Source organism: Neovison vison, chromosome 13 (assembly GCF_020171115.1).
Source record: "Neovison vison isolate M4711 chromosome 13, ASM_NN_V1, whole genome shotgun sequence".
Taxonomy (NCBI): domain Eukaryota; kingdom Metazoa; phylum Chordata; class Mammalia; order Carnivora; family Mustelidae; genus Neogale; species Neogale vison.
The window spans coordinates 16,130,937-16,154,782 of NC_058103.1; the positions used below are offsets into that span (position 1 = coordinate 16,130,937).

A 23,846-nucleotide genomic window follows, 5' to 3' on the forward strand; every position below is an offset into this window, starting at 1 on the left:
TAAAAACCAGAAAGAAATCCCAGTCTCACCGCTTTATTTTGGTTTTAAAAATCAAGTCGGCTGACAATGGAAACTCTTTCCCTACTGCCCTCTCCTCTCTGCCCGTGTTGACAGGAGCCAGGCTTGCTAATTCGGGCTGGGGATTTTCCCTGCCTGGGCTGTTTTTCTCTTTTATCTTCATCAATTGAAGAGAGCTGTTCTTCCTTTCAAACAGACGGAAGGTATCTGGGGTTTTGTGTATTTTTTTTTTCTTCCTTTCATATAATTCTGTGGGTCTTTTCCCAGATATGTATTTTCTCTCAAATTAACTTCGAACTTGTTTAAGTTTCCGCCCATGTGACTTCCAGTGTGAGTTACCAGAAACCACAAGAGAGAGAGAGCGCGCGCACGAGCCCCAAAGCGAGCCCCAAAGCGAGCGACATGTCCCTGTGGGGAGCAGAGCCTCGGCACCCCAGAGCGAGGAGGACGCAGGGGGCAGAGGCGGCTGCAGGGCAGGCAGAGGAGGGAGCTGCGCAGGGGGGTGAGCTGGTGGCCCCGGAGCCATCAGGAAGGGAGGCCGGCTGGTGACCCGAGAGCCCGGTGGCCCCCGGGGTGTGTGCAGAGCCCGGAAGATTGCAGCCATGCCTCACAGCTCCGACAGCAGCGACTCGAGCTTCAGCCGCTCCCCTCCCCCTGGCAAACAGGTAGAGTACCCCCTTCCCCTGCAGCCCACCTTCTCATTCTCAGGAGGGGGGGCCCTCGGAGCTCGGGCTACAGGTCCCCGTCCAGGGAGCCCCAGGAGGAGCGAGGAAGTGGCTGGGGGCAGGAGCGCCCTGTCACAGGACGAGGTGTTTGCAGCTAAGCCACATCTGTTGGCCAAGACCCTTCTCCTGCACCCATCCCACCCAAGCCCCTTTCCCCCTCCACTCCTAGCGGGGCCTGCCCCCCTTCCTCTCCCCTGTGCCCCCACCCCGTGGAGCTTTCTAGGAAGCCAGGAGGAGAATGCGCATCAAGGAACCCTAGTCTCAAGGAAAGGGTCCCCGCGAGAGGCACCGCGTTAAGGAGGCGGCTGGCAAGCCCAGCCCAGGCGTGTGGTTTCGTGGGAGGCAGCCATCAGGGTAAGAGAAGGAAGGGGCAGGGAAAAGCAAAGAAAAGGAAAAGGGCAAGCTGGAGGAGGAAGCCAGGCAAGCCCAGGAGAATCCATGTTATCTACTGGGGCACGGTCCCGGCTGCTAGAAAGGCCAGCAGAGAGGGATGCGGGAGCTGCCACCTAAGCCTCTCCCCTCTGTGGCTTCTGGACTGGGAAAGGAATCAGGAGAGGGCGTTGGAAGCCAGAGCCATTGAGGTAGAGAGTCTGGGAGCGTTTGGAATTGAGATTGTGACTTCCAAGTCCAAAGTTTTCAGCTTGAGTCTTGCCTAAAAAAAGGGGGGGCACTCTGCCTGCCCCCAAAGCTTCTGGAGCTTTCTCTTCACCACTTTCCTTGACATCCCTCTCCAGACAAAGGCTGCTTCATTCTCACCTGATACGTCAAGGGATTAACATATCTGCTCCAAGTTTGTGGTTTAAAAACCACATTCTTTCCTTAGCACAGATACCCAAGAGGGCTGGGAAGGTGCTGTATCTGAAGTAAAAGTGTAAAAACAGATAATCCAGCATCTGTCATCAATGTCTCGCAGAAGAGCAGCAGGCTGGGGGGAGTCCTGGTGGAGACCTCTAGAGGGAAAGAGTCCAGTCCTCTGCTCCAGATGGTATCACGGCAGCTCAGGCTGCCTGGAAGTCTGTACTCTTCTTAGGAAGGAAATTACTCATGGCTTCCATGGTAACCTAGTTCCCCATGCCCCTTCTAGAGAAGCACTTCCTTCCCATCTAACCCGATGCCCTCCTACTGCAATGGCCTGGAAGTGTTGGGCACGTTGGTGAGACATCTGCTTGGTGAGCGCAGGCTTGCCCCGGGAACAGTGTCTCTGGCTCCTGTGGGCGTGAGAGGGAACAGGGCAGGCGCTGAGTATACTCCTATACTCATCCTGCAATATCTGGAGGGGGGCGGGGAACTGGAGCAAACCTCTTTGTCCAAGTAGAAGACATGTCCATCTGTGGGATAAACTTAGAGGATACCCAGAGGTCCTCTTGTCCTAAGCAGCCATCCACTACCTGCCACAGCCAGGTAATCACCACCTTTTAAAGCTCTTCTTGGCTTCTAGTTTGTATTAGGCCTTGTGCTCAGGGCCACGGGAAATGTCAAGGTCACGGAGCATAATGAAGGGAATGTGCAAGAAAAAGAGGCAGATCTGGGATGGGGACCTCAGCCTAGGGATGTGGCAGAAGACACATGAATACAAACCAGTGAGGGGTGGGAAGTCCTTGGAAAGGTGTCAGACTTAGCATCAGAAGATGGAAGGGCCTGGATTACAGTAGCCCCCTGGGCAAGCCCTTTGAGCCTCAGCTTCCTTGCATATAAGATCGAAACAATAATATTAACTGCACAGTTAATTAAACAAGGAGTTAATTAATTACAGACGAGGAGTTAATTAAACACAGTTAATTAAACAGGAATTAAACAAGAGCACCTCTGAAAAAGCACTTGCACAGAAGTTGGCATATAGTAGGTGCTCAGCAAAGTTTTGGGGGCAAAAATAGCAAGAAAATTCTAGGCCCAGAAGTGGGAGAGTAAGGGTGAAGCAGCCCCAGAGAGAGGAGAGGTGATAAAACACACTTCATCACCTTTGCCATTTTTTTTTTCAAATACAGCGCTATCGAGGCCCCAGGGTCTTTTTCCTCTTCCTGTAGCTTTTGGCCAAAATAGCTATAGGGACCTAAGGGAGCGTAACAGTGTGAGGAAGAGTTCTCTTTAGGGCTCAGCTTTTGAGTGGGCAAATGAAAAGATGAAGAAATAGAAGGATGGATGGACAGATACCAAGCAGCCCGGGAACCTGCTTTGACTCTGAAGAGAGGGGCACGTCCACCTAATTCCCGTCATCTGTGCTTCCCAGGACTCATCCGATGATGTCAGGAAAGTTCAGAGAAGGGAGAAAAATCGCATCGCTGCCCAGAAGAGCCGGCAGAGGCAGACACAGAAAGCCGACACCCTGCACTTGGTGAGTGCTCAGAACCTTTTTCAGCCTCTGGAGCCTATAGGCTTTGCTTCCCACCACCCATGGATGCTTGGACCACAGCTTTGAGGTTTCCTGTGTGAGCATGGGGGGGGAGCATGGGGGTAAGTGGAGGGGTAGGCCTGCGGGGTGCAGTGCAGAGGAGAGGCTCTCCTCTGGGTGTTTTGAGATTTAGTTAGCATGGAATGAGCTGAGGTGCTGAAAAAGAAATGAGCCCTTCTTCCTGACCCCCAAGAGGGCATGAGGTGTCAATGAGTTGATCGTATGAAGGAGGCAGGCTGGGTGGAAGCAGACCACTGGCTCAGAGATGGGGTAGCCAGAGAGAGCTCTATCCCTCTCGAGCCTAGAGAGCAGAAGGCAGGACTGTCTTTGGGAAGAATTTAGAAGGTGTCAAACACTTTGGGGGAGCCCTGATCCCAGTGTTGGGATCGCCTATCGTCCCGTCCTCTAGGAGGCCAGTGGTAGCCATCCTGGTCCCTGCCTTTGGGACAAAGAGGTCCGTAGGGTGCTATACCCTACTCCTCTTTCCAGAACATCATTATGATTTTATTTTGAAGTATCTTTTATGCTGTCCCAAGGGGTCTGTGAAAGATGTGGTTTCAAGTGCACTTATCTGAGATGGTCCCCATACTGAGTTGAGTTTCCTCTGGTCTCAAACTTTCTAGAGAAGGCTTTGAGCCCTGGCTTGAGCAAGAGCCTTGGGTAATGGTGAACTGCAAGTCCACCAGAGGACCAAGGCTCTGGTCATGTTGCTGAATTCTGGCTGCGTGCTTCCCAGAGTGGTGCTTCCTCCTTACCTCCCATACCTTAGCTCTCTTCATTCTGCCCCTTCATTTGGTCCTCGGTCAACCAGCTCTTACTTCACTGGCTCCATCCCCTTCCATCCTCCCGCCCCATCTCTAGCAACCCCACCTTCCTGTCCTTCCTCCTGAACCATTCCTGAAGCTCTAGCATCCTAGACCTTCACTTCAATGGTCAAGGGCAATTGGTACCCAAAATACCAATTTGGTACCAACTGCGTTTGTATTTATTTGAAAGATTACCGTGGCAATCAATCAGTTAGAATAGTTGTTTTAATTGTATCAAGAAAAAGTAAAACGCAGTTTTGGGGGAGGAAAGAGATGCTTCTTTTAGCGTTGTAAAAAGCAGAGAAAAGTCAGCACCAACATCTCTGACGGGATGCTTGTGTTTTATGAGAAACGTATTCAGCATATCTTCCATTGCGTTCCAATGTAGTTTTAAGTTCATAATATTTGTGGAATGGAAAAAAAAAGAAGGAATGGACACCAAATTCTCCCTTCTTTGTGATAATTATGATCAGCTGCCTAAATGGGAAGTTGTCAGTAATGCTGCTACTTATGGGTTCTCTGTGATTTCATCATAGCTGAGGGTCCTAACACACTCCCGTTTACTATTTGAAGCTTGAAAATCTATGATCACTCACTTGTCTCTATCAGAGTCTGATTCTAATTCAATATTCTTTACAGCCAAAAAGCAAGCAAATATATTAAAATTGGGAAGGATAAAACCTGCCTTTTTGTATAAGCGGGCAATATCCTGAGACTGTAAAACTACTGTGAGCTTTATAAGTTTGGAGTATTAAAAAAAAAAAAAAAGTAAAAATTAAGGGTAGCTCAGCAGCTCTGCAGTCAGAAGTACAGGGTTTGGGGGAAAAAAAAAGAAGTACAGGGCTTGAATCCTAACTCCCCCACTTGCTATCTGTGTGACAGATCTTAGAGACTTTCAACCTCTCCTAGACTCAGTTTCCCTATCTCTACATTGGGAAATGACAGTGACTACCTCATAGAGACAACACATATAAAAAGTTCAATGCAGTGCCTGCTGTACAATACTCAAAAAATTTAAATATAATAAGAGTAATTTTAATAATAGTTATTATTATAGAAGCAAGATAAATAATCATAACTGGGGCACCTTGGGGGCTCAGTCTGTTAAGCCCGGAAGTGGTGGACTCTTGATTTTAGGTCAAGTCATGATCTCAGGGTTGTAAGATGGAGCCCCTCGCTGGGCTCTATACTCTGTGGGGATTCTGCTTCTCTCCTTCTCCCTCTCCCTCTGCCCCTTCCTCTGCCTGTGTGTGTACTCTCTCTCTCTCACACACACAATAAATAAATAAATAAATAAATAAATCTTTTAAAAAACCACAACTAAAATTAGATATCTATCTATATGTATCTATCTACCTATCTCAAAATCTCAGGGTTGAGAGATTTCTTAAAGGCTGGAAAGTTCAGACACATTTTTGATGCTTGAGAGTCCTCTACACACTCTTCCCCCAGCCCCTACGACCAAAATGGTCCCCAGTGTATGCCTGCTCACTTCTAATGACAGAGAGCTCCTTTCCTCCTGATATGAGCCAAGGAGTCCTCCCTATCATGCGCTGCATCACCCCCAATCTTTGTCCAAGCCTGGGGGACGTATCAATGAGGGGGACACGTATAGTTCTTTGCTGTGGCAAGGTTTTCAACGGACTCATCTCTCTTGCTCTCTCTCTCTCTCTAAGACAAGAGTTAGAACCAGAAGACTTGGCCCATCTTGATTATACCAGCCATGACTAGATTGAGAAGATCTCTGGGGCTTGGGGTGCATTAGAGCCCCCAGTCATGCCGTCCCCACAGTCACATCCATACCTCCAGCCTCAGCCTCTAGAATGTTCCCATTGTCCCCACACCTGGACACCAGCTCTTCCCCAGCCTTTTCTTTGGAGCACCCTAGCATTCATCTTCACTTTTTGGGAAGCTAGCCTGGGGGCTGCAGCCAATGCAGCTTGTTTCTTGACTTCAGGTAAAAGCTTTTGGCAGCAACATTCAAGTCTGTAACCATCAAACATAGGGGTTGGCTGTGGTGTGAAATGTTAATTTCCTCTCAGACGCAATCACCCATCTTCCCCGTCCATTATCCTCTTAATTATGTTTGTGATTCAGGTTGAAAATCTTCTGGTTTACCACTAGCATTCTTAGGGTTGAGAGCTGGGTTTACCCTTGACTCCATGCTTGGCTCCACATGTTGAGGTTCTGGAACAGTTTTCTGGCTCTTTCCGGCTCTATGACATAGCCAGAGGACCCATCTGCCATTATTTTAAAGACTAGCTACTGAGAGCACTGTAACAAATAAAGACCATGTCTGTATTGCTGTGCTAGCTTCATAGGCTGGGGTAATGTTGTTTTCTCAGTTTCAGCTTTGTCACTATTATCTCTCTTAAAATACCAAAAGCATTACTTCATTTCTCCAGTGAGAGTATGGGATACTTACTATTTAACATTTTCAGTATCTATCCTATAAATGGTTTACAACAAAACACCAAAAACTGATTGCTTTTAAAAAGCAGAGTAAGGGGGTGCCTGGGTGGCTCAGTGGGTTAAAGCCTCTGTTTTCAGCTCAGCATGATCCCAGGGTGCTGGGATTGAGCCCCGCATTGAGCCCCGCCCCGCATTGCATCGGGCTCCCTGCTCAGCAGGGAGCCTGCTTCCCCTTCTCTCTGCCTGTCTCTCTGCCTACTTGTGATCTGTCAAATAAGTAAAAAAAAAATCTTAAAAAAAAGCAGAGTAGGGAGGAGCCTCTTTCTACAATTGTTTAATCTTATGCCAACTTTAGAACATCCTTGGCATTCACTACCCTTCACATAAACTGGCTCAGGTGCTTCTTTTCATAACTGTGATATCAACAGAGTCCACATTCTGTTTTAATTCTCTCTCGTTGGGTGTTTCACACAAGCCCCTGCTACACTTATTCCTTTCCTCCCACGGACAACTATAAAATCTGTTAGGTGCAGTAAATGCATTGATTAAAAAGGAGAAAGGCATATCATTTTTTATGAAAATTTTATTTTTTTTAAGTTTTCACTTAAATTCCAGTTTGCAAACATACTAGACCAGTTCATCTCCAAAAGACATCAGTAGCTAGTAAGTGGATCCAGGATGATCAGCTGAAAGATTATTAAAATTAATAAGGGAACCCTGTCAGCTTTTAAAGTTAACACAAAATGTAATGACTTTCCTATATGTAAACCATAACCAACTAGAAAATTTCATGGGAGAAAAGATTCCATTTATAATACCAACACTGGCAAGTGGAAGGAAGGAATACATTTTACAAAAAAAAAAAAAAAATGCAGGGCTTAATTTTTAAAAACTTTAAAATTATTCTAAGTGATTTTAAAAACACTCAAATAAGTGGAAAGATCTGCCTTATGTAAAAAGAGCAATTTTCCATAATCTAGAAATTTAACTTAATGTAATCCCAATAAAAACCCAATGTAACTTTCTGGAAGTAAGGAGGAGACTTAGATTAGCTATTCTAAGTTCTTAGTGAGAAAAAACATGTGACAATTTCCAGGAAAATTTTAGAGGGGGTTAATTAAAGAAGATTAGCTGACCAAGATATTAAAGTGAATTTAAGTATAGAAATCAAAACAATGTGGAAAAGACAGAGCACTGGGCAGAAGAGAATACAGAAAGAGATCCCAAAGCAAACTGAAATTTAAGACCCAAGTACCTATATCAATTCCTAAGAACAAGGCACAAGACACAAGAACAAATGCAAAATGATGATGATGGCATTTCAAACCAGCTAAGGCAGCCAAATCATTCAATAAATAGAATTGGGACAACTGGCTAGCCATTTTGGGAAGAAGAAACTAGAATCTTCATTTCTCATACAACATGCACACAGATTAAATATTAATAAAAGAAAAATAAAGAAATTTGGGGGGAAAGAGCACTGAAAAATTATTTTGGAGTGGACTTTCCCAGATAAAGTCTAAAACCCTGAAACCATAAAGGAAAAAACTGATATATATTACCTTTATACATAAAAAGTGAAAATTTCTATGTAGTTCAAAATACAATGTGCAAAGTCAAAGGCAAATGATGGATTGGGGAAATATCTGTAACACATATGACCAAAAAAGGGCATATTTACTTCATATATGAAAGCTCTTATGAATAAGAAAATGATGATTAACAATCCAAAAGAAAAACGAGCAATGATTATAAATGGGAAATTTACAGGGAGCCTGAATAGCTCAGTGGGTTAAGCCTCTGCTTTCAGCTCAGGTCATGATCCCAGGGTCCTGGGATGGAGCCCTGTATTGGGCTCCCTGCTCGGTGGGAAGCCTGCTTCCTCCCTCTCTCACTCTTCCTGCTTGTGTTCCCTCTCTCACTTTGCCTTTCTCTGTCAAATAAATAAATAAAATCTTTAAAGAAATGGGCAATTTACAGAAGGAAATAAATAGCAAATAAATATGGAAGATTCTAGACCTCACTTAGGGAAATGACAATTAAAGCAACAGTGAGATTCCCTGCCGGACGGGCAAAGACAAAAAATGTTGCTAATATGGGATGTTGTCCAGACAATGGAGAAGCAGGCACCACAACATACTTCTAGTAGGAGTTGGTACTACTCCATTAGAAGGGAATTTAACCATGCCCATCAAAAATACTGTAACCTGGCCGTTTTACATCTAGAAGTCTATTTACCAATGTACCTACAGATTACACAGTTATGTACATGTGAAGATAATCATTGCTGCATTGTTTCTTATAGTAAAGACTGGAAACAAGATAAATATCCATGGATAAGGAACTAATTAAATGAACTACAGCAGTCCATTCGGAGGAATACAATGGAGTTGTTAAAATAAATTACATCTGAATGTGTTAATCTGAGAAGATTATCCAGCTTCTGTACTCTTTTTTTCTTTTAAGACTTTATTTATTTATTTGACAGACAGAGATCACACTTAGGCAGAGAGGCGGCAGAGAGAGAGAGGAAGGGAAGCAGGCTCCCCACTGAGCAGAGAGCCTGACATGGGGCTTGATCCCAGGACCCTGAGATCATGACTGGAGACAAAGGCAGAGGCCTAAGCCATTGAGCCACCCAGGCACCCCTAGCTTCTATACTCTTAAGTGAAAAAGATGCAAATATGGTACATAATTTGCTCCCATGTACGTTTTTAATAGAAAAACATATATGTGCATGTGTGTATGAACTTAAGATTTTTCAAAAAGATTTTTCCCCAAGGTTAACCCTTATTTCTAAAAAATAGGATGGCAGGTCTAATGCAGGGGAGAGATAACTGTGCATTTTTTCCCTTTTTTATAGAGTTTGGCTGTTTTTATCACGTGCTTTTTTTTTTTTTTTAAAGATTTTATTTATTTATTTGAGAGAGAGACAGTGAGAGAGAGCATGAGCGAGGAGAAGGTCAGAGAGCGAAGCAGACTCCCCATGGAGCTGGGAGCCTGATGCGGGACTCGATCCCGGGATTCCGGGATCATGACCTGAGCCGAAGGCAGTCGTCCAACCAACTGAGCCACCCAGGCGTCCCTTATCACGTGCTTTTATTTTTATAATGCAGATATTTACATTCTCAACATCAATCATTACTACATATGCATTAGGATAATTTCTAATTTGATTTCAAACATTGAATTGTCTTCTTCTGTGACATTTTATCCCTTGAACATCCTACATAAATACCTCAGTCCTTTGGGAGAACCAACTGTCCATTGGGGCTTGTCAGGAGTGACCCTAAAGTCAACAGTACTGAAAAGACTCTAGCAGGGATGGCAGATCAGTGTCACTTGTGTGACGGTCCTGGTTGAGTGCAGTGGCTTGAAGGATTTTGAGTCAGTGTCCTAAGTCAGTGGGAAAGAGAGTTGAGATCAACTGAGCTGCTTTGTTCATGAAAAGGCTAAAGGTAGAAGAGATGGTAGGCAGAGAGTAATATTAGCCCAGAGCTATACCTTTGACAAGTCAGATCTGGCCTCAAGAGTGGAACTGGAAGCAACGTGGAGTAACAGGGCCAAATCTGAAAGCTGGAACTTGGGTACTCCCTTAGCTGGGGGTGGGAAAGTTGCTTTCCTGGGGCTGGCTCCTGAAGGAGTCTCGGACTAGTCTAAAAAAGAAACATTTATAGGTTCCAGGACATATTTTAATGCCATCTATAGTAAATGTTATGAGCATAAATTATGCATGAAATGAAGTTTAAAGCTATTGCTGTGAGAAAAAAAGGTATTTACAATCAGAGGAAAATTGAGTAATGGAAGAAAAAGCAGCTCAATGAAGATGTCAACCCCCAGGCCGCCTTAGAATGGCACTATTGTTCTTGGTCTTCTGGGGAATACTGGAAGAGAAAACTGTTTGTGGTCCTTTTTCACTCCTGGAGTTCTTTGCTTTCTCTCTGGGAGACCCTGCCGTAAGATTTATTGGCATAGAGAAAGCATAGGTCAAAAACAAAAAAACACAGAAGGAATATTCTGGCTGTTCCACCCTTAAAAAATTCAGTGAAAACCAGCCAACCACCTGTAGAAAAGAAGCATTTGTCTTGGGCCTCTGTTGCTATGAATTTCTTTTTATTAAAAACATATTAATTAAATACATGACTATGTACCGGGCACTGTGTGTTAAGTGCTCTATCTATAGTATCTCATTTAATCTGCACAAAAACCTGTTTTTTTTGTATTATTATTGTAATATCATTTTTGTATTAGGTTAAGTAACTTGTCCAAGGTCACACAGATTGTAGCTAGGTCTGACTGACTTAGGGAGAGTCCATCTCCCTAACCATTGCACTACACTGCCTCTGCCTTCAGACTCTTATGAAGATGTATTCACCTTCTCTGATATCCTCCTTGAGTCTCTTCCTGACTTTACTTTTTTGTTCTTTGAGGAACATCTTCCAAAATTCATACTCGTTCCTTCTCCACATTAGGCCTAGTCAAAAAATTAAAGTCTCTATGAAATATATCAATATAGCCATTGAAACCCCCCCCCCTTTTTTTTTTTTTAAGATTTCATTTATTTATTTGACAGACAGAGATCACAAGTAGGCAGAGAGGTAGGCAGAGCAGGAGAGAAGCAGGCCTCCTGCCGAGCAGAGAGCCTGATGTGCGGCTCGATCCCAGGACCCTGAGACCATGACCCAAGCCGAAGGCAGAGGCTTAACCCACTGAGCCACCCAGGTACCCCTGAAACCCTTTTTAAAGAAAGCTGTGTGGCAGTAAATATTGACATCTCATAAGAGAACACTCCTTGGCACAAAAATTCTACTTATAAGAGTTTGAAAGGAAAATGATACACAAAGATACCTAATTCAGCATAAACACCATGAACTGATAAATATTTTATCAATACTATAAAGTTGGACAGATGCCCAACAAGAAGTGATTAAGCTATATTATGATACATTCAGACACTAGAATTTTATACTGCCACTGAAAATGACTATGTAGATCTGTAGCCCCGAAAGATATCAATGACATAGCACTGAGGGAAGAAATAGCAACTTACGAAGAGTATGCAGAGTCTAATGCTGTTCATGTAAAATTTGTGGGTTTGGGGCACGTTTGCATGCATAAAGAAATATCTGGAAAGATATTCTCCAAAATGCTAATAGTGGTTCTTTCTGAGTGGTGAGTTTTGAGTAGTTTACCTTACTCTGGTATTTTTCTATATATTTTTTATTGTGATGAATGTGTACCATTTTAAACGTAAGAACAACAAAATAGTAGACTATTTTCATTTGGGAAAAAAAAAAACATGTCAAGGCAATCCACCACCCTTAAAAGCTTGTACCACTGATGATGAGTCAGTATGGCTAAGTTAGGGAGGCATATTTGAGAGGAGGCCAAGTCCATGCCAGTCCTGACATTTATAAAGAATTTCTGTTCAAATGAGATTACAGGTCCCAGGTCATAAATTGATGGTGCCCATTCAAGCAGGAGTCTTCACAAAGCTGCCGTTAGCAGCACCCAAAGGTCTCTCTCCTGAAAAGAATGGGAGTCTCATCAAAAAGTTCTTTTCTAAGCTGCTCAGGGATTTTCTTAGTTTCCTCTGCGGGACTCAGTCTGACACCTTGCTTCCTAGGGGGCATAGATTGGTTCCAGAGGACAAAGTCCCCTTCAGATGGTGGGATATCTGTAGAGTCTCATTTTGGGTCCACATGGTAGCTTGGGGGAGGGGGACTAACAATAATTTTGGTTATATTCTCTTGTTTATAAGATCACAGAATTAAAAGATAACTCAGAGATGCTGTAGACTAACCTGCCACGTAACCAATGGGGACACCGAGGTCTTTCTCAGGACACCCAAGAGCCCAAACTTCTTGCCTGCCCACCATTTGCTTTTGTTTTGTACCGCTTTGTTGAACAGGACTTTGCTATGCAGATGGTGTTGCTCTTACATGTCCTTTTGCAAAGGGTAAGCCAAGAAGTGAGCCATTAACCAGAAGGTCTGAATGACCTAGACAATCCTAGTAACAGAACACAAGTATATACAGCATGAGATGAGAAAGAGAGTGCAAGGTTGAGAGGGACTGAAGTTTAAGTATTCCTTTATGTTAAAAAGATCTTAAAGTTGCAATCCAAAGTTAAAAGCATAATACTACATTGGGGAAAATATTTGCATCAAATTAAATAAATGCAGATTTCATATTTATACCATAGAAAGACATCCTTTTTAAGAAAAACTTCAAGACTCCAATAGGTAAGTGGGCAGAAGCTATGAACAGAAAGCTTGTGTAACGTTTTTCCTACCAAAATGAAAATAACCCAATTTGCTATTCTGATTGTGAAAATGATATACACTAAGAGTTTCTCAACCTTGGCACTATTGAGTTGTATCATACTTTATTGGGGGAGAGGGTTGTCCTGTGCATGTAAAATAGAAAATCTACCTCCTAGATGCCAGTAGCAGCAGCTCACCCCCCAGTGGTGATGATGAAAACTATTTCCAGACCTTGTCAAACATCCCCTTGGGGGGAAAAATTGCCCCCAGTTGAGAATGCTGTACTAGGGACAGACACATAGAAAATCCTTCCTCCTTGGTAATCAATAATTTAAAAAATTACAATGAAATTAAGAAGCCTGGGGCGCCTGGGTGGCTCAGTCGGTTAAGCATCTGCCTTCGGCTCAGGTCATGATCCCAGGAGCCTGGGATGGAGCCCCACATTGGGCTCCCTCCTTGGCGGAGAGTCTGCTTCTCCTCATCCCTCTGCCCACCCCCTCTTGTGCATTCTCTCTCTCAAGTAAATTTTAAAACTCTTTAAAAAAAAAAGAAATTAAGAAAACTTCAGAAGCCTAATTGGCAAAATATATTATTTAAAATTATAGTGCTTAAACGCCAAAGGGGTTGTAGTAACATTGACTTGTATGTTCACTGCTGATGACACTGTATATGTTATGTAACCTTTTACAGCATTACAACCATGAACTGGAAGACTGGCCATGCCCTTTGCCCCCCTAATCTCACTCCTACAAATTTATCCTAGGAAATGATTGAACAAAACCCATTATGGGTCAAGATGTTCATCGCAGCATTATTTATAATAGCAACATTTTGATAGCAACCAAAATGTCCAACATTAAAAAAAAACCATTTTAGGTAAATTGTGGCTCTTCCATGTGATGACATAGCCATTAAAAATGATAATTATGGTGATGATGTAGATGTGACAAAGTCATGACAAAGCAAAATACAAATCATCTTTACAATGATTGACATTTCATAAAAATAAGTATGTGTATCTCAAAAAGATGGCAATATGTGCAAATGAAAACAGTTGTGTTGAAAGTACTAGGAGTGTGGGTGGGGGGGGCGCCTGGGTGGCTCAGTGGGTTAAGCCTCTGCCTTCGGCTCAGGTCGTGATCTCAGGGTCCTGGGATCCATGGGGCTCTCTGCTCAACGGGCAGCCTGCTTCCCCTTCTCTCTCTGCCTGCTGCTCTGCCTACCTGTGATCTCTCTCTCCGTCAAATAAATAAATAAAATCTTAAAAAAAAAAAAAAGGATCGTGGGTGGGTATGAGTTTTAAAAAATATCTTACATGTAGTTATACTGTATTTTTTTATTTAAAAACAAGAAAATGGTTAGAGATCTGTGTGAATTCAGGAGGACACTGAGGACAAGGGCAGCAATGATATCATTGAGCTAGAATTTGACGATCAAGTTTTAGTAAATCCTACCATTTAGCCTCCAAACGGGAACACTTTTGGAAGTGAAAAGAGCTCACATAAGAATGACCCCAGGACAGCGGGTATGGACTGGGACTGTACCAGTACATATCTCATCACTCTCAGTTTAGGGAAACTAAGGAGGGTGACCTGGAGCTCTTCTAAAGCAAGATATTTATTCAAAAGCAGGATAAAGTTCAGAGCCAAGCAGAGAAGACTAGATTCCTAGGGCCAAAGTACACTTTCTTACAACTGAGGATCCTCTAACCAAAATGTTCTCTGGGTGCTCAGCTGGTACAGGTACCCAGAAAACATTTTGGTTAGAGGTAGGACAGTCCAGAAAATTCTATAAACAAAGGCCAATTTCCCAGTACTGGATCCAGTGTTAGAAGAGATGATCGATCCACTCAACAAGTATATATAAGTGTCCTACGTGCCAGGTATGGTTTTTTCCCAGGCACTGAGAATACATCAGGGACAAGACAGAGACCCCGAATTCATGGACCTTACATTCAACTGAAAGTCACACTGGAAAACAAGCAAATAAATGGACAGGCTAATCAAACCAAGTGAAGAGAACTTCAAATAAAATCAAATAGTGCAATGTTGAATGTGGTTAAGGGGTGGGTGGGGACCGTGATCAAGGAAGGTCTGAGACCCTGATATCTGAGATCAAATGTGGTAACAGAAAGAGACTGGGAAGATCTGGGGGAAGGGTGTGCTCGGCAGAGCCTTGAAGCCAAACTTGGTGTGGCCAGTCAAGGTCAGAAAGATGCCTTGTAGGACCAGGCCTTTGAGAACGTGAGATGCTCAGGAACAGGGGTGATGGAGCCGCAGGTAGCAGGAACCGATGGGAGGCGGGTGGGTCAACAAAACTAATTCAGATCTGCCTGGGGCATATATCTGAACCTAAACTCTGATCTACAGACTGGAAAGCAGTAACACCTCACTGGGCTGTTCAGGAGTTCAATGACAGGGCAAAGACAAAAACACAGCAATAGTGTATTTGTTTTGTTTTGTTTTGCATTGAGGTGAAAGTTATATTTATTCATTCATTTGAATGCAAAGCACTTGGCATTTTTTTTAAAAAAAGATTTTATTTACGTATTTGACAGAGAGAGACACAGAGAAAGAGGAAACACAAGCAGGGGGACTGGGAGAGGGAGAAGCAGATTTCTTGCAGAGTAGGAAGCCTGATGTGGGCCTTGATCACAGGACCCTGGGATCATGACCCCAGCCGAAGGCAGCAACTTAAATACTGAGCCACCCAGGCACCCAGCACTTGGCATTTTCCTATAAATCAGTCAGATGAAGATATCAGATGTATTACTATAGATGAAAACATGTGCCCTTCCTTCTAGTTGTTTATAAAATCCTTAAGAGCACTAACGGTTTCACTGGCCTGGCTTTTTGCCGCCACCGCTGGGCAAGTCCCCTTCATTTGGTATGGATGGGGAAAATCAAGTTCCAGTTAAGGAAACTATACGCAGAGTTCTTAAAATGCTGTTAATTCTGCTACTCCCACCCATAGCTTTATTTTGGGGAACAAAAGTGTTGTTAAGTAGGGACCTGACCTGGGCCTTTTTTAAACAGGGGAGCTCTTAAACTCATTTGTAACCATATAAGGTAGAAGCTATAAAAGATATTAAAGTCTTGGTTAAACACTCCATTGGAGGGGCGCCTGGGTGGCTCAGTGGGTTAAGCTGCTGCCTTCGGCTCAGGTCATGATCTCAGGGTCCTGGGATCAAGTCCCGCATCAGGCTCTCTGCTCAGCAGGGAGCCTGCTTCCCTTCCTCTCTCTCTACCTGTCTCTCTGCCTACTTGTGATCTCTCTCTGCCAAATAAATAAATAAAATCTTTAAAAAAAAAACACAAACACTCCATTGGAAGTTTCATGGACATCATTAAAAGACTGTCCATATGCAGGGTTTGGTAAATTATTAGAGTCTAATTTGGTAGTCAATCAACATGATTTTATCAGACACTTACTATGTGCCAAGCACTGTCCTAGTCAATGATGACAAAACAGTGAAGACAGCAATAGACCCTCACAGAGCTCAACAATTTAAAGGGAAACTAGTTAGATAGTTATCATTAATGAGATTCCAAGAGATACCCTACCTCCTGCTTTCCATTATCACAACGATCTGTTCTGGGCTACTTGAAATAGTTTTCACGAAATATAACAGCAGTGCGATAGAGAGGCACTTTCCCTTAAACAAATATTTACTTTCAAAAGATTTTTCTGACTTAGAAACATTCTCCCACTTTTCTAAAGTTATTTATATTATACTTACATTATTTATCCTATATATTAAAATAAAATATAAATATATAAATTTAATAAAAGTATACATTGCCCAATATTTATATCCTTACATATATATTAATTTTTTTAAATTCAATTAAGTTAACATATACTGTATTATTAGTTTTGGGGTAGAATTTAGTGATTCATCAGTTGCGTATAATACTCAGTGCTCACTATGTCAAATGCCTTCCTTAATGCCCATCACCCAGTTACCCCAACTCCCCACCCATCTCCCCTCCAGCAACCCTCAGTTTGTTACCTATAGTTAAGAGTCTTTTATGGTTTGTCTCCTTCTCTGTTTTCGTCTTATTTTATTTTTCCTTCCTTTCCCCTATGGTCATCTGTTTTGTTTCTTAAATTCTACATATGAGTGAAATCATATGATTTTATCTTTCTCTGACTGACTTATTTCACTTAGCCTAATACCCTCTAGCTTCATTCACGCCATTGCAAATGGCAAGATTTCATTCTTTTTGATGGCTGAGTAATATTCTATGGTATATATAAACACTACATCTCCTTTACCCATTCCTCTGTCAATGGACATATACATTTTTCAGAGGAACCAGCTATGAACATGATTCATTAAGCTCACCTGCAAAGTGTTTTCAAGTCTTGATGCCTAAGACCTGCTCGACGACAGTCAAATTGGAACCTCTCACAGGGGTGAAGTTCAGGAGTGAAAATCTTTTTGAAGCTCTTCAGGTGACTTCAGTGTGCAGCCAGGTGCATGTTGTAGAATGTGCGGAGTGAGTCTGGGACAACTGGGGGGCATATACATGCCCAGACACTGTCCCCAGAGGACTGGCAGGATTGAAGAAAAAAATAACTTAATTTAAACCTTTGTGTTCATGGCAATTACTAGTTGTTTGCTTTTTGGAATTGGGCTTGCTAGTGATAACCTTCCTAGGTTGAGATATCAGTCAGGATTCCATTCAGCTACAAGTAATAGGAAGACTATCAAACAGGCATCACTAACTCTCGGATAACAAGGAATTCAGAATGGACAGGCCAGGGCCAAGTGCAAGAACATCATCAAAGAACCGGGCTACTTCTGTCTGTGTGCAGCATACTTTCATCCTCAAGGCTGCAGTATGGCTTCTGGACCTCCGGGCACCAGTCTGGGTTGAGGGAGGGTGGCTTTTGTCCTGGTGAGGCTTTACCTTTTCAATTGGAAAGGGTAGCTCCACCCACAGGTACTTCGACTTAGATCTTATTGGTCAGAATCTGTCACATGGTCTTGCCCAGCTACAAGCGAAGCTGAGCATTTGATAAATTCTCTTTCCAGCTCTCTGGAGGAAAGCAAGGAGGAGGAGGTTAGGACAGTAGAGATTTCTTCAGAATCAGACTTGTTTGCTATTCAGTGCGAAGACCCGTGGCTTGATGATTCTTCTTTTCTCCTCATTGGGTGAGGAAGTGGAGTTGGGGCCAGTTTCCCCGGGACTGGTGGGAGGGGTAGGCATAGATCCTCCCAGGGCTTGGGAGATGTCCTACGCCGGTTCGCAGACTTGTCCAGAAATGGTGGGCTCCGCGCTGTATCTGTGTCTGGTGGATTGGTGACTGCTGGAGAGTGAACATATTTAGGTGTGAGAGATAGGCTTCACTTACCATTCTCATGTTTAAGTGTAGGTGAGAGCTAAAAGGTCACCCAATCGATAAATGACTACGTGTTCTGTTGAAGAGGAACACGCAGGGACTATTTTCACTCTTCTGGAAATCATGATTAGAGCCTTCAAGGAGAAGGTCAAGGCACTAAACCAAAGCCGGCAGGGAGGAGGACCAAAGACTTGCTCACAATGCCCGGAGAGTCCCTACCAGAGCCTGGGGCCAGAGCCTGTCCTTGGCCTTGCTCCTAACTGGCTTCCTTGTGGGTAAGGGAAGTGTCTGGGGATTCCCCATCATTCATGAGCTCTTTGAGTGACCCCCTTTCAGCCCCTCCAGTAGGGAATTTCCCAGAATGTTCCCACACCCCCATGAAGCCTCTTCCTTAACCACCCCCAAGCTGCCTGTAGTTCAGGGTTGGCATCAACCTTCAAGCTTCAGAGCTGGGGGTGAATTATGAGCATTATTGTCTAGATTTGTAAGAGGTGGGAGAGAGGGAAGATGAAATTGGAAAGCCATCAGGGCTGAAGCCTCCCAGGAGATAATTACCAAACATCGTAAGATTTAAACAAACGTCAAAGACAAGGAGAAGAGGGTGGGCACAGACTCCGAAGCCAGGCTGCCTCATTCAAGTCGTGGTGCTGCCTCTTCACAAGCTGTGTGACCTTGACCAGGTTACTTAACTTCCCTGTACTTTTAGGTTGTCCTCTTCTGCAAAATGTAGATAATCATGTTATCTACCACAAAGATTAAAGATAATAATACATGTCACATATTTAAAAGAGTGATTGGTACATGGTAGCATTCAATAAATGTGAGTTATGAAGTCAAGCTAGACTATTCTTTTAAAAAATTGGTTCCCACTAATTTTTCTTGTATAAATTGAGTCTATGTCCCTTTGCCCGCTGCGACCTTCTCCTTGGCCTTCACACACACTCCTTCCTAACAAGTGGACCGCGTTAAAGGCTCATACACTCAGGTGTTTAGTTTGGAATCTGAAATATTCGAGAGTCAAAGAGGACCTGGAGATTTTCTAAGCTAATGGTTCCTTCTAATGTTTTTCAATATTCACTGCACTGGGAGCCTCTAGCAACCCAATGCCAGACTGCACCCCAGACTGCTTAAATCAGAATCGGCCACCAGGACTGGTAAATCTCCCCAGGGGGTCCCATGGATCCCAGGGTGTGGCCGAGGTTGAGAACCATTGTTGTAGTCCAGTCTTCCTGTTCTAACCGGAACAGGGCCTCAGAGAGGGAAAGCGAGTCACAGAGGCTCACCTAACCAGGACCCCAGTTTCCAGTTACTGCTGATGGAAACCGCTGTCACCGTGTGCTCTGGACCTCACTCTGCATGAGTGAGCTCTCTAAAAGAAAAGCTGGACAGAGGATTCCCTCCCATCTCTGGGCAGGAATGCAGACGATCAGCTCCTCCACCGGAAGAGTGTGACCAACTCGGGGTTCCAGTGTGGTATTTAAAGATAACCAAAATCGAGACCCAGTGCTCTTTCGGGACACTGTAGGGCAGCCGAGGACTTCTTAGTGATTTCTGAAGACCTTCGGTCACTTAAGACACCAGTCTCTCAGGGGAAGCATTGGGTATGCCAGAGTAAGAATGGGGGCTAAAGATGGGAAAGCCTCAAGCCAAACCCTCTTTTGCCCCTATGTGGTTATGGGGCTTTGGGTCAGTCGCTAAAGTGTCTGGACCTCTGATAAAATCAGTGTCTTGAGGCAAATTCCAAAGCCTTCTCTCCCAGCAGCTGCCTCCACCAGCCTGTGATCATTCGGAAGGGGTATTTTGGGTAGCTTTGTCTCAGTTGGGGTCTCAGGGTCTCAGTTGGCCTCATCTGAGAAGTGGGGATCATGGCAAGGGCTGGCCTCCCGTGTCCATCTCAGGGGGTTCCTGTGAGGTGCCTGAAGGACAGAAAGGAATTCTGAAAAGTGGAAAGCAGGTCACGCAGAAGCCCAGATGCCGGCTTACTGCTCCCTGACTGACAGAGGACATGCGTGTGAGAGGCCAAAATTTCCTTCCCAAACATTCCTCTCCCCTCCCCGCTGAGTCCTAGGTTTCCAGCTGCCACTAGGAAGGGAAGGGAAATGGGGGGATGTGGTCATTGTACCTGTGAGTAAACACCTGCTCCCATTGGCCGCCTTGGCTAGTTTGTCCCCGTGTGAGTGCTTTCCAGGGCATGACTGCCCCAGGAAGGGTCCGAGCGGACTGAGCCGGGGACATGTTGGGAGGAGGCTCTCCCCTTAGGCCCCCCAGCCACTTCCTCCTGCAAGGGAAGTCGAACTCTTGGTCTTGCCAGTGCTGGCTGGCGGCATGGCCCCTGGGCTGCCTGGTCTGGTTTCTCTGGGGCCCTAGCAGGAAACCGTCTTGCTTCCCAAGGTAAAGACAAGCTTCTTGTCACAGGTGGTTGTTTTCTGGTCAGAGGCAGCGGTGGTTGTGAACCCCCTCGCAGAGCTCTGGAATCTGCAAGCCAGGAGGGGGTGGTGGCGGTGGGGAGCGAAAGCTAGAGAGAGCTTCAACAGAGCTCGCTTGGGGAGGAGGAAGAACCTGCTGTCACTTCCCGAAAGCTGGGCCTGCCTCTAGGCGGGGAGAAGGTCAGAGCGGTTGGTCCCTGTGGCCCGCCTACCCCACCCCTCCCTTCTGCCTCGGGGTTTGCCCAGGCTCTTCAGAGCACAGAATTTACAGTAAACGTTGTCACCAGTGGAAACTCTCAGAGGGGGCGAAGAAAAGGGCTAGAGGAATGGGCGAGGACTCCCGGCCCCCAGTTCCCGTCTTAAAACCACCCCCCCCCCACCCAATCTCATGGGTTGCTTTCTTTTACCTTTCGGTAAAGAGGGGATGCCCTGAGTCTGGGATGTGCCTGGAAACAAGGAAATGGTAAGATAAGGGAGCTGCCATACCTCGCAGAAGAAGCCGGTGCCTCTGACTCCACCATCGTGGGTCTGAGTGTCCTGCCCAACCCCATCCCATTTCAGAGATGGGGGTTTCCTTTGTACTGACCTCGGCACCATTTTCTAGCTCAAAGCCACATACAGGAAATGCCAGGCTAGGGCTGAGCCTGCTTGTATCCGTCCTTCACAAGTGGATGGAAGCCAGCCTGATGGGTAAGGCCACAGGCATAAGCTCCTCTACCACTTAAAAAGGGACTCTGGGGTTCACGGATTAGGGCAGTTGCCAGCCTACCTAGCTCTCTCATTGGACCACAGCTCCTTCTCCTGGTGGGTTATGTAAGGCACCATTAATCGGCAAGTTATCTTACACCTGCTCACTGCCCATCATGGTTTCGAGTCAACTGTTCCAGCCATCGGTGTCATTAACCAGTCAATCAACAGACATTTGAGTTCATACTGTGTGCCAGGCACCTAACAAATAGGCACTTGGTAAGTGCTTGACTGATTAAAACCAATGTAATAGTGTGTTTAACTTGTGTTTTTAAACTTGCCTGATCCTTAGTTAGGATGACCTGGGGCACTTGTTAAAAACTCAGTGAATTCCCAGATTTCACCCCAAATCCCAAACCCACTGAGTTCAAATCTCTAGATTTCAGGAACAGCCTGAAACTCTAATAAGGCCTTCAAATAATTCTAATACTATGGCCAGGCTGACCTAAGTCAAACAAAACTAGAAATATTTAGGCCTGGTTGCCAGCTCAGGTTGATTTTTGAACTGAAGTGTAACTTACTTACCTCTCCAATGCCCTTTTCCCTTCCTCTGTGTGGCACCAGGGATTAGATGAGTCAATCTGTTTGATTGACTCAAGGAATGTGAACCTTCAAATCACATTGGAAATGTAATTCCCTTAGGTAGCTTTGTTTTCTAGTATACACTAATTACCAGAGTGGGATTGTTGATTAATTAATGATGTGATCAGGAATCAGCACTCTTGGACCCAGAGTTTGCCTGATTAGCGTTTATCTGATGTAGCAACGGGGAAAGGTGTTTCTGGAAAAAAAAACACATATGCCTGGGCAGAACACACACAGGGTGCTTTAAACCAGGCTCTCGAATGGACTGGCCAGCAGAATGAAACCAGCCAGCAGAATGGACTGGAACTGAACCTTGTGATGTGTTTTGACCACTCGATGTTTATAAAGACCCTAGTGTTCTAGAATCTGGTTAAGTAGACAGTTAACCGTGGACTTCGTTAGGCTAAAAGCCCACCCTGGAAACATTCGGAGAGCTTGCGGTATAACATTGGGTGGAAAAGCGTGAAATTAGTATAAGCTGTTCTCTCAAACTCTTTTCCATTTTTTCAGGCTCTCACCTGTCAGCCTGTTTCCCATAATATACACTTGCCGCTCTCAACCCACATACACACTTGCAGAGACCCACATACACACACACACACACACACGAAGGCGCACCTCCCCACCCATTCCCACGTACTCCTCTATCAGGTGAGATCCTACGAAGCTGCCACCCTTATAGGGCAAACGGACAAAACCCAGCAATTTTATGGGTTCAAGCTTGTATCTGGGCACACACATGCGTTTATAAATGCACCCATGCTTCTCATATGACACACGCAAATACATGCACACACACGTGCAGAAAAAAATCACTGATAGCCCTCCCTGCGGCTGTGCTGGTGAGAAGTGAACCTGTCTCCTCGCGCTCCCCCTTCCTCCCATCCTGTGCCTTCCTAGAGACTGATCTCTGATGCTGACTTTTCTCCACACAGGAGAGCGAAGACCTAGAGAAACAGAACGCGGCTCTGCGGAAGGAGATCAAGCAGCTCACAGAGGAGATGAAGTATTTCACGTCGGTGCTGAGCAGCCATGAGCCCCTGTGTTCGGTGCTGGCCGCCAGCACGCCCTCGCCCCCCGACGTGGTGTACAGCGCCCACGCCTTCCACCAGCCTCACGTCGGCTCGCCTCGCTTCCAGCCCTGACTTTCCAGACATGGGGTGGTGGGGGACGGAGCCCCCCAGCCCCCAGCTGCCCTGGCAGGCCTCAGGAGGGGCACATGGACTGTGGCCAGGCTGCCCTCACCCCCAGGGCCCTCTCTCCATCTGGAGACCTGGAGGCAGAGGCCCGGACAAGGGTTGAGCACAAGACTGGAGCATCTAGGAGTGTGGTAGGCCACCCAGTGGTGTCGCCGCCTGTCCGTGTGTGCTGAGTCCCCATGCGGATGGGAGGCCCAATCCAGAGTTCGACCAGACATGATGCCCGAGACCCATGGCATTGAGGGAGGAGGGTAGGAGAGGGTGGGGATTATTTTTCTAAATAAATTTCTTAAAAGAAACCAGCTTGGCAAACAATTGTCTTCTTTTACACACTTCCTTGAAACCCTAAGTTCTGTGGGGTTGGCACCTTCTTTTGTCCTTAGTCTGGAGACTCATTAAAGCTCCATAGATGGCTAATATCTCTTCTTCCCATGGTTTGTGAGCCTACTTGGGAAGCTGGGGCTTTTCAAAGCATCTCCAGTCCTCCCTGGAGGCATCTTCTTGGTTTCCTCCCCCAGTCACCTCACGACGACCTCCACTTTCCATTCCTTCCCAGACTGTCAGCGGGCCATGCTCCGGATGTGGGGAAGGACCAGTGTGAGATGTTCTTCAGAGGAAGGGTCAGCTACGCTCCCTCAGCTCGGCCCAGACAGCCAGCCCTGGAAACTGCTGCTTGCTGGGCCCCAGGCAAGGTGTTCCAGTAACACAATGGCAACCCCAGGAAGACACTGCCTCATGCTCTCACGAGGCAGTGTGTGGCTTGGGTCCATGGGGACGTTCCTGCTAATGGGCCTACATTGGGCTCCACGGGCTGCCATTTTGAGCACAGTTTGAGGGCAGCAGGGCCTCGTCGACACAGGCTTGTCTTCCGGTCTTCAGATTGACTAGTTTTGGCAGAGCCTGAACCCAGTATGTTCTGGTTCCC

General features: G+C 45.2%; 1 protein-coding gene across 1 annotated transcript; it reads left to right on the forward strand.

Moving 5' to 3' along the window:
• Window positions 1–507: 507 nt before the first annotated feature.
• Window positions 508–23,223, forward strand: BATF (basic leucine zipper ATF-like transcription factor). Its single transcript, XM_044230214.1, has 3 exons — window positions 508–683; window positions 2,971–3,075; window positions 22,658–23,223. The coding sequence occupies exons 1-3, from the start codon at window positions 621–623 to the stop codon at window positions 22,865–22,867; spliced, it is 378 nt and encodes a 125-aa protein (XP_044086149.1). The 5' UTR covers window positions 508–620; the 3' UTR covers window positions 22,868–23,223.
• Window positions 23,224–23,846: the final 623 nt, after the last annotated feature.